General features: G+C 31.7%; 1 protein-coding gene across 1 annotated transcript; it reads right to left on the bottom strand.

Annotated features, from left to right (window-relative positions):
• Positions 1-10,378: 10,378 nt before the first annotated feature.
• On the bottom strand, positions 10,379-11,285 carry LOC18037900. The gene has a single exon (XM_006428720.2). The coding sequence runs from the start codon at positions 11,134-11,136 to the stop codon at positions 10,609-10,611; it is 528 nt and encodes a 175-aa protein (XP_006428783.1). The 5' UTR covers positions 11,137-11,285; the 3' UTR covers positions 10,379-10,608.
• Positions 11,286-12,005: the final 720 nt, after the last annotated feature.

A 12,005-nucleotide genomic window follows, 5' to 3' on the forward strand; every position in this document is an offset into this window, starting at 1 on the left:
TAAGTTCATTGCAAAACTATAATGCATTTATATTAAGTATTGCCACATCATGCTTAACAGACTAATTTATAGCAAATTTTACAAATACTATTAACGATATTTTTTGAAGTAAATCCACTTGTAATTTACAAATGAAGATGAAAAGCATCTTTAGTAAATTTCTCACTTATAAATTATAATAAATATCGGGGTAAAACTTTGTTTAATCTCTATATTATGATGTTAGTGCCTGTTTAGTCTTTGTATCTTTTAAAATACCTCAAAACATCTCTACCGTTAAATGATTGATACTCCTACCGTTATTTTTGTTCCTTTTGGCTTGCTTTTACAATATTGCTCTCTTACAATAATATTTATTTTTTTGACAATAATAAAAAAAATTAAATTACCAATTTAACCAAAAAAATAAAATAAAAACCAAAAGAATATATATTAATTTTTATGGTAGCTCACATATGTCCAAAAAAATTGATAAAATAAAAAAATTAGATTACCAATTTTTTGGACATTAATAAAAAAAATTAATATATTAACTCCTCAGAAGAGTGTTCCACAAAAATTAATATATATTCTTTTTTTATTATTTTATTTTTTGGTGTTAAATTGATAATTTATTTTTTTATTAATTTTAAAGAAAATGAACATTATTGTAAGAGGGTAATACTTTAAAAGCAAGCCAAAAGAAATAACAAATAATGGCAGGGATGTCAATAATTTAACGATAGGGATGCTTTGAGGTATTTTTCTAAAACATAATGACTAAATTGGCACTAATGTCAAAATATAGGGATTAAACTAACTTTTACCCTAAATATCATGCTACAATCAAATGGTATGGGTTTGATATTAAATATTTTTATTCCATTTCTAAATTTTTTTTATCTATTATAATCATATTTTAAATTAAATGAAGATAAAAAACAGTGCAATCGACAATTTGAGATCTCAACGAAATTTTATGAAGCATCTTGGTACCAATTTATTAAATGAGATGAAATGTTACCCCGAATCCCAATTTTAATCGAGATAAAAAAATCAAATAATTAGAGATTTAAAATTTTCGGCCATCCATAATTCAAAAATATTTTAATTCCAAAATTAAAATAAAAACAAACAGATGGAAAGATGACAAAAATCAACTAACATTTAATTTAAGAATCAACATTGATGTTGCAGTGTTTTATCACTTTATAGTTTACCTATATCTAGAGATGGCTAATGGGCCATGTCATGCGAGCCCTTTTGAAAAAATAGCATAGCAATACGCTATTTTGAGGTTACATTTTGAGTGGATCCCATCATTTTATGTAAAAATTATGTAATGAATAGGCTTAGTGATTCCTTGTATAATGTATATATAGGAAAAAAAAAACCAATGAGCTATGAGAATCTTTAGACCGAAAATATAAAACTGAAGATGTAGGTACCAAAGTTTGTTATTGGCCGCTTCCTAGAGTATAAAATGGTGGATTCCAAAATTATAATAAGTCAAGTACAAGAGCTTCAAATCATATTATCTGAAATCCTTGTAGAAGGAATGATGTTAAGTGAAACTTTTCAAGTGGCTGCAATTATTGAAAAATTGCCTCTTACTTGGAAAGATTTCAAGAGTTATTTGAAGTATAAACACAAGGAAATGAATGTTGAAGGGCTAGTTGTTAAGCTTTGAATTGAGGAAGATAACAGAAATGCAGAAAGAAGAGGGGCAATTTCTGTGGCTAAGGCAAATGTTGTTGAATATGGACCTAAAAATAAGAAAAATAAAAATATTAGGTCCGAAATGAGGAATCTCCAAGAAGCAAACAAAGTTTCAAGGAAAAGTGCTTTAACTGTGACAAGATGGGTCACAAGGCTTCGGATTGCAGATTGCCTAAAAAGAAACGAGAGGCTAATGTGGTGGAAAACATCACTCAACATGTTTCAGACATAAACCTCTATGCAGTGGTTTCATAAGTGAATCTGGTTGGCTCTAATCCGAGAGAATGATGGATTGATACGGGAGCAACCAGACATGTTTGATCGAACAAAGAGTTGTTCACTTCATTTGAATCAGTTAGCAATAGAGAGAAGCTATTCATGGGGAATTCTGCTACGTTTGAGATTGAGGGTCAAGGGAAGGTGATTCTAAAGATGACTTCTGGAAAAGAGTTGACTCTGAACGATGAGCTTTATGTGCCAAAAATTCGGAAGAACTTGGTGTCTGGATCGCTGTTGAACAAACATGGTTTTCGAATGGTGTTTGAGTCAGATAAGGTAGTTTTGTTAAAGAATGGGATGTATGTGGGAAAGGGTTATGTTAATGATGGGCTATTTAAACTCAATGTAATGATTGTGAAACCAAAAATTAATAATGAAACTAGTTCTTCTGCTTATTTGCTTGAGTCTTCTAATCTTTGGTATGGTAGATTAGGACATGTTAATTTTAATTCATTGCGTAAATTAATTAACATGAAGCATATTCCCAATTTCCAAATTGATTTGAAACATAAGTGTGAAACTTGTGTTGAGGCAAAACTAACTAGGTTATCTTTCCAAACAATTAAAAGAAACACTGAACCACTTGATTTAATACATAATGATATTTGTGATTTTAAATTCATTCAAACAAGAGGTGGTAATAAATATTTTATTACCTTTATTGACGATTGCACAAAATATTGCTATGTATACTTGTTGAAAAGTAAAGATGAAGCTTTAGAAAAGTTTATTCTTTATAAAAATAAAGTTAAGAATCAACTTAATAGAAAAATAAAGTTAAGAATCAACTTAATAGAAAAATCAAAGAATTAAGGAGCGACCGTGGTGGTGAATATGTTGTTCCGTTTGAGTCATTATGTGAACAAAGTGGAATCATACATCAAGTCACGGCTCCATATTCACCTCAATCTAATGGGATTGCAGAACGGAAAAATCAAACTTTAAAGGAAATGATGAATGCAATGTTGATAAGCTCTGGGTTACCCCAGAATATGTGGGGAGAAGCTGTTTTGTCAGCTAATTATTTATTAAATAAGATACCTCGAAAGTAAGAAGATAAAACCCTGTATGAGCTACGGAAAGGTAAAACACCTTCTTATAAATTTTTACGAGTGTGGAGGTGTCTTGCTAAAGTAGTAGTTTCTTTAAATAAAAAAGTGAAAATAGAACAAAAAACTGTTGACTGCATTTTCATTGGTTATGCACAAAATAGTAGTGCTTATCGATTTCTGGTGCATGAGTTTAAAGTTCCAAATGTCCACAAAAATATGATAATAGAATCAAGAAATGCATCGTTTTTTGAACATGTGTTTCCTTGTAATTCTATAGTGGAATCGAGAGAACTACGACAATTTCATAAAGCAATAATTGAAAATAGTCAAAATGAAGAAAATGATGAAGCTACAGAAGAATAATAAGAAAAAGAAGTTGAGGTCAGACGTAGCAAAAGAGATAGAATAAAAAAGTCTTTTGGTCCAGACTTTCTGACGTTTTTGTTAGAAAATGAACCTTAAAGCTTCAAAGAAGTTGTAACTTTACCTGAAGGCGCTTTATGGAAAGAAGCCATTAACAGTGAAGTTGAATCCATTTTACAAAATCATACCTAGAAGCTAGTAGATCTCCCTCCAGGATGTAAACCTTTGGGGTATAAGTAGATTTTCAAAAGAAAAATGAAAGCCGATGGATCAATCAATAAGTACAAGGCTAGGCTTGTAATTAAAGGTTATAGGCAACGAGAAGGCCTTAATTATTTTGATACTCATTCTCCTGTTACATGAATAAATTCCATTCGGATGATAATAGCAATTGCAACTTTGCGCAATCTCGAGACACATCAAATAGATGTAAAGACAGTTTTTCTGAATGGAGATTTAGATGAAGAAATCTACATGGAGCAGCCTGAAGGTTTTATTGCTCTAGGACAAGAAAAGAAAGTTTGTAAATTAATAAAGTCATTATATGGCTTGAAATAAGCACCAAAACAGTGGCATGAAAATGTTGATCATACGATGATCACAAGTGGATTTAAGATCAACGAATATGACAAATGTGTTTATGTCAAAGAAACAGAAAATGACTATGTCATTTTATGTTTATATGTTGATGACATGCTCATTGTTAAGAGTGATGATGACATGATTAAATCTACCAAGAATATGTTGAAGTCTAAATTTGACATGAAAGACATGGGTCTTGCGGATGTCATTTTGAGGATCAAAATCTCAAGGGCTTCTAATGAACTTATTCTAAGTCAAACTCATTATGTAGATAAAATTCTTGAGAAATTTAATAAAGATGATAACACCGTGTCTAAAAGTCCATTAGATATGAGTATACATCTATCAAGAAATCAAGGAGAAGGTATTTTTCAAGTAGAATACGCTAGAATGATAGGCATTCTGATGTACTTAACAAACTGTACCAGACCAAACCTAGCCTATATAATAAGCAAACTTAGTAGATATACGAGTAATTCAGGAAGTTATCATTGAAAAACTATCGTAAAAGTACTTAGGAATCTTCAATACACTCGTAATTATGGACTGCACTATATTAGGTATCTAGAAGTATTAGAAGGATATAGTGATGCTAACTGGATATCTGATGTAAAAGATTCAAAATCCACTAGCGGCTATGTGTTTATACTAGCAGGTGCAGCTATATCATGGAGGTATTCTAAACAGACAGTAATTGCCAGATCTACAATGGAATTAGAATTCATTGCATTAGATAAATGTGGTGAAGAAGCAGAATGGCTACGCAACTTTTTAGAAGGTATTCTAAAGTGGCCAAAGCCAATGCCTAAAATTTATATTCATTGCAATAGTCAATCAGCTATCGGTAGGGCACAGAGTAATATGTATAATGATAAGTCTAGACACATACGTCGTAGACATAATACCATTAGACAGTTTATTCCTATTAGAGTTATTTCTATTGATTATGTGAGGTCAAAAGATAACATTGTGGATCCTCTAACTAAATGATTAAATAGAGAGCTAGTGGAAAATCATCAAAGGGAATGAGATTAAAACCCATAGAATGAGTAGTCAATAACGAAGGAAAACGCAACCTAGTTGACGGAAGATCCCAAGATCTAGGTTCAATAGGACAACTTAATTGTTAAATACTAAAGTTGGATCACTGTGGGTGGTCATTCTCTTGAAAGGATTGCCTCATTGATCATTCCTATAATGAAACAGTAATGCCCGTGGGAAATAAGGTTGAGCTAGGCTCTTAATGATTCTTATGCGTCAAAAATCCGAGCGGAGTAATACAGGTTACTCTTAATTAAGATATCACTTATGTGAGAGAGAAGTGGGGTCGCTTCAAATGGAATTGTTAAGGGTTCAACTCTTAGAAACTCTTGCAGAACTAAGTAGATGTTCAAGGCCAAAACAAACATAACCATGAAAACTCAACAGTGTTAGGAGAAATACCTATGTGTAGTATATGATCGTTGACACTAACGGCAGAACAGTTCAAAGACATCGCATCTATTGATCAGCCAGTAAAGTAAATATACTATCATAAGGGAAGGTTCAAAGAGTAAGACATACCTATTATGTGCTAGGTATCGATCCAATAAACTCGATCATTAAGGTTAAAAATGGCTTTGATGTCAAAATTTAGCAGTTTTTTCTGTTTTACTACCAATTTTCATTCATGTGGGGCATTGTTGAAAAAATAGCATAGCAATATGCTATTTTGAGGGCACATTTTGAGTGGGTCCCACTTAGCAAAAGTGAAAAATCTTGTGAGGTTTGGATTCTACTCCGTGAATACTTCGAAAGTGTATATTTATTTACTCAAAATGGTGCTTGGATGAATGAGAAATTGTCTCTCAAAGTTCACCCTTGAAGTTGAAAATTTGAAAGGAAATGAGGTTTATCCCATAAGGGAAAAATAAGCCAAGGGATTTGCGTTTATATATAGACACTTACCCAAGCATGAGCAAGAATTATAATGATAGAGACTCTCTCCACACGCGTGCTCACCGGGGGGGGGGGGGGGGGGGCGGTGCGAATCCAAGACTGATTTGGTTGAACTCGTGTGCGCCCGCGCGTCCTGCGTATGCGAATGTCAACCCAAAATCACCTAAGCTTGCATGACACATTTTTAATTTCCTTTTAAATTTTTGAAACAGTTTACAATTATTATTTGTGAATCTTTTAAATTCAAAGGATTTGTAACAGCTTCGCAATTATTTTTTGGGCTATTATGCAATTCAATTTTGAATTCAATAGACTGAATTGAATTTTTTTTATTCAATTAACTGTTACAACATTAAATCGCATATATTGAATCCGAAAATTCAATTTTATGCTATTGTTACATACTCACGTGTGTATAAAAAGGTAGCTTCATCTTCTGTTTTGGACACACAAACAGCAACTAGCACACAGAGCACTTAAAATTTCCTTTCCTCCTTCTGACATCTGGTTTCTGATCGAGTTTGACCATTATTGTGGCTCACTGGAATTATTTATCTATGCTTGACGGATAATTTGAACCCGTTGTATCCTGAGAAACAGTTACCAGCAAACCTAAAGCACTGAAGTAGGTGGTAAATTTGTTGTAAGGACACTGTGTTACAGGTCTCGGGTTTATTTTCTTTGTTTCGTTAATTTCTTCTCCCTGGTGTTTGATTTCCAGTTGCCATTTTCACTGTTGTTTAATTCATGTTGCTGTCTTGCTACAGTTTAATTTTGTTATCAATTAATTTCACATTAATTAGCTACTGTTTTTAATTGTTAACTCACTATTATTTTTTTTAACAGGCCCAACCCATCAAAATAAGACACATGCATGCTCGTACCCATGTCGTGCCGTGCTTAATTGTTTTTTGCTTAGGCCCGGCCCGGCACACGTATCATGCTCACTCATGCAGTGCCCACACTTGTCGTGCCATGCCTAAGAAAAAAAGCCCAATAATTATTTTTTCTTAATTTTTTAAGAGCGCATACTAAGTTGTTGGTTTACTTTTTTTCAAGTGTATATACTTTTTTTAGGTCTATACCTTTATCCAAATTTAATAGAATCAAAAATTCAAAAATCAAGTTCATATTCAATAATAATAAACTAATAATAGTAAGAGAATATAATATTAATTACTAAGTTTGACCTTATAATATTAGATTTTTTTTAATACTGAACAACAATAATAATAAAAAAAATTTATTAAGGTTAACTTAATTGTTAACTTGGACTTACATAAAGTCATAGATCATAGTTCACCATAATATTAATGCATATTTATAGAATCATGATATTTATAATTTATTCTTTAAAATCATGATATCAATTATTCATTTAATAAATTATAAATATAAATCAATTATAGTATTTTTTAACTAAGAATTAAATGATTTTAAAAAATTCAATTTCAAGTTATTTGAAAAATCATAAAATTTTAAGTTTACTTTCATTAAAAAAATAAAACATGTTTATTGCGGGCTTTTTTATTATGTCGAGTTTGGCCCATCTCTACTCATGTCGTACTTTTAAGGTCTGCGTGCCTAATATTTTAAGCCTGACCCAGCCCACGTACGTGTCGTGTCACGTGCCCCACCGTGCTCATGTCATGCCGTGTCACATGCTGTCTGACCCATTGGCCATCTCTACCTACATCCGGATTCATATCCGCATCCATATCTGTAAAAAAAAAAATATGTTGATCCGGATACAGGTAATATCCGCAATAGATGGGGGTGGATATTTTGAATATCCGGATTTGCAAAAATCAAAATTTAATAATTTAATGCATAATTTAAAAAATTCAATAATTTACCTAACAATATCAAATAAAATTCAATCATAATTCAATAATCAATAGTTCAACATGAATAACATACACAACAACATCATAAATCCACAAATAAAATTTAATTTTTAATTTTTAATATATATTTTAATTTAAGTTAAAATTCAATAATTTACCTAATAATATCAAATAAAATTCAATCATAATTCAACATGAATAACACACAACACATCATAAATCCATAAATAAAATTTATTTTTAATTTTTAATATATAATTTTTAATTTAATTGGATTTTGATATCTAGTTTTCTAGATGTACTTGCATTTGGATCTGGCGATCCGCATTCGAATCCGTGTGGATCTTGATTTTCTACATCTGAATCGGTATTTTTTTTAAATTTGAATCTGAATTTTCCTGGATCTGGAAGTTCCGGATCCTTGCGGATGTGGGTCGGATTTGGATTTTATTGCCATCCTAGTTTACACCGTCATTAATTTTAATGGCCGAAATAAGTTAATGGACCTAAGTGTGAAAATTCAAAATAATTGGAACTTGTGAGTCAAAATTGTGAAATATTTGATTTTTTTTGCTTTTTCATCAAAAAACAGGGACAGAAAAGTTAAAACCCAAAGAAACATATCCACACCGTCGAAACAACTTGTGGCTAGATCCAACGGTCAACTCACAAATGGACAAAATAGGGAGTAGGTACAAGGTACCCGAACCCAAAAACAATTGGATTGACAGTGATTTTTTTAGTTTTTATCCAATCGACCTTTTAACATTTGTGATTTAAAATTTAGAAACCCAGCGAAAAAAAAAATTGTCAGATATCAATTTTACGTACGCTTAGAACTCTGTGCACTGTGCTCTCTAAAAGAACAATTCCTTTCAAAAGGTGCCGAGTCAGAATCTTATTCTCATTAAGAATGCAGCCACGGGAGGATTAGAAATGGAAAACATTCCCCCCTTTTTGCGTCTGCTCTTTCGGCTCAAGAATGTTGATTTTAAGAACGAGTAATTTTCCTTCTCTCCAACCCTCACTGTCCACTCAGCTAATCTTCGTGGAATTGCAGCGACAACCATCATCAAGATTTAAAAGCATCGTAGACATAAAATTGACAAAGCATTAGTTTGCGTACGCTTGACCATTCATCTCTTCGTGACAACTAATGACATGAACCATTGCGGTGGCCCAAGTTTACTCAATACGCAACCTTGGTAGGAAAAATAAAATGCATTAAAATTGAAAGCCATGGCCAACAATTTCAATCAATCAGCTGCACCACCCCTTGTTTCATCATTTATTATAATACAAACAGAAAAGAGTCTTAATTGCCATGCGTTTTGGTTTGGCAATGATCCACATGATTTTATCTGGTTGCCCACGTGGTCAAAACCCAGATTATTAGGATAATTTTTTTTTTTCAAGAAAATTTGGTATTGATGGGCTGACTATTTTATTTAGACTTTTTATTTCCATATTCTTTTTTCAATTATAACGAAGCTATATATGCACACATACATTAGAACCTCTTTAAACTAATACTTGACAAGTTAATAATCTTTATTATGTAATAAATTTTTTCGGTCTCTAGTCTCCACTTCTCGAATTGTAATAAGAAATTATGAAATTTTGTTAATATATGTTGATTGAATTTGTAAGTAACTCTATAAATTAATAAATTATTAATTTACCGGTTATTTAATTTTTCTTTTAATTAATAAATTTTATATAATACCAACTCTGTTAATTTATAGAGGTTCTACTTTTATATATTATGGGTTCATTAGAAAAATTTATTCATCACATTAGCTTAGGAAAGATGTTTCAAAGAAATTTAAAGCTCTGGTAATGTTGAGTTCCAAAAGTTATCTAACCAAAAGTTATCTAACGTGCATATTAATAATACACTTTTGTGTTTGATTTATCTATGTGAAAGAGAGACCATGATATCGAAGATAAGAGTTTCCATCTTTTCTGCATTGAATCTAGCTGTCATCGAGTCCCATGCAAAGTGCAGGCGAATGATCAATTTCCTTCCATCCTTATCCATTAAAAAATGATGTACAAACTGCAATACGCATTATTGTTGCCCCATAAAATAAACATTTTTATTCCCATTTATTGTCACGAAACAAATTGAAGAAGAAAAGCAAAAGAAAATGACTTTAATATTATTGCCATTCTAGAAGCAAGAATATTAATGATGAATGAATTTTTTACTTCAAGGGTTGTTTCAGCTTGTCAGTAGCTTTCGTGCCAACCACCAACTCTACAAGTCCACATCTTCATCTTCCTCATTGTCTCTCCGAAATTGCATTATTGAATGAATTAACCCCATTATTTCAACAACAAAAAAAAAAAAAGTGGAAAAATACTCATCTAGTTCTTATAATCTAAACTAATTACTCATTTAGTATATGTATTTTTAAGTATACATCATCGAAAACCCTAGTGTTGTTACTTTCGTAATGTTGGATTCAACTTTTCAATCGTGAAAAAACATTTTTATATTAGATAACTTAAAATTTAAATAAATCTATCGAGCAACATGCGAAAAATATATGATAGAATAGGGACTATTTAGGTAATTTTTTAAAGTACAAAGAAAAACTTGATAAGTATTTTAAATTATGAAAGCTAAACCAACGTTTATGTATCTCAAAGTCAAATAATTACAAAATGCAAAAATTCATCCTCTGATTATGTACTCAAAACATCAAAAACCAGAGGAGCGAGATAACAAAATACAAGCACCGGGACATTGATTTGATCATCTATTTCTATCAAAATTTTCAATAATTGATCCTCACTCAAGTAGTAATAATAAATAAAATGTTTAATTGCTGCTAATTAATTAATTAATCCTCAAAGCCAACTTTTTTCCAAATTGCATTTCTGACCCGGCGCAGATCTCTTCCTTTCAAAGTCCTCCCTATGCCTTCATGAACAGAAAATGAAGCTCCCCTCCTCATGGCTAAATATTCATGAGGAGGAACCAACCCGTAGTACTCTTCCTCCTTGTCTTCATCGTCATCGTCACCGCCGCCACCGTCTTCATCGCTCTCTCTCTTGCTATGCTCTCTATACTCATCCTTCAAAATCTTTGACCAGTCCGGTATGTTCACCGGCAATGAAGCCGCCGTCACGGGCATTATTTTCCGGTCTTCGATCTTCTTCGCAAGCTTTCTTGATGAACGTGAACTGGGTATCGGCTTCTTGGCAGCCTCCACGTGAACATTGACATTAACAGACTCATTGGGTCTGTACATGTCATCTTCATCAAACTCAAAAAGATTGTTATCGGTAGCAGTGATTGCGGTTTCAGCTACTGGGGTCGGATATATGTAGCTTGGTTTTGCATGAAAGAATTTTCTTGACGATGCCATTGAAGAAGAATATTGAAATGGGGATTTGGTTTTTTATGCTTTCTTTGAAACGGAGGAAGTTTGCAGACGTTTATTATCAGTTATGTGTTTCTTCTACTCTAACTTAACTTTTGGGGGGTCTTTGTATCGTTTGATTGAGTCTCATTTTTATAGTGTATTGGATAAGCATGAGCTCGGCCTTTGAATAGGCAGATAATAATAAAGTATTGTGTGTAAAGTAAAATGAAAATGCTTAAAAGCGGGCACCCTCACGCGTTTAGCATGAGCTCACAAATCAAGTTCTACAAAACGTTTAAAATGTTCGGCAGCAAAAAAATAAAAGATGTAGGATGATGAATAGATAAGAGATATTTTTGACGATATTTCGTTAATTTTGAGAATACCTATGAATAAGAAAAAATAACTAAATATATATTGATTTTGATTATAAGTGTAAAGTTTCGTTGATTCCACAGAATGATTAGAGATTTGAATAATAAAATTGAAGCACTTACATGTAGATAACATAATTCAACAACTCATATGATTTTAAATTGAAAAATGTGATCAATAACAAATATTAAGTCTCGATTTAAAATAATACTAGTTATAACCTAATCATAGTTAAATTAGAAATACTACTCTAATAAGACTCATGCCTAAATAATAAAACTCTAAGTAAGAAATTAAATTATTTAGAATATAACTGAATTAAAATATCTCAAAATATTATAAACTTCAGTCTATTTAGGATTTTTTGAGCTTCTTGCACATAATTACATAATCAATAATTAGTACTACAGATATATTATATGGGATACATAATTAATAATTATAAGTGAAATATCACTTGAGCGACAGACTATGTACCTCAAGTGATATTTTAAACG

The sequence above is a fragment of the Citrus clementina genome, unplaced genomic scaffold (genome assembly GCF_000493195.1).
Source record: "Citrus clementina cultivar Clemenules unplaced genomic scaffold, Citrus_clementina_v1.0 scaffold_6, whole genome shotgun sequence".
In the NCBI taxonomy this organism is placed as follows: domain Eukaryota; kingdom Viridiplantae; phylum Streptophyta; class Magnoliopsida; order Sapindales; family Rutaceae; genus Citrus; species Citrus x clementina.

What these genes read in the sequence shown, in the direction of transcription:
- LOC18037900 (XM_006428720.2), bottom strand. Translation starts at nt 11,136, where the DNA reads ATGGCATCGTCAAGAAAATTCTTTCATGCAAAACCAAGCTACATATAT.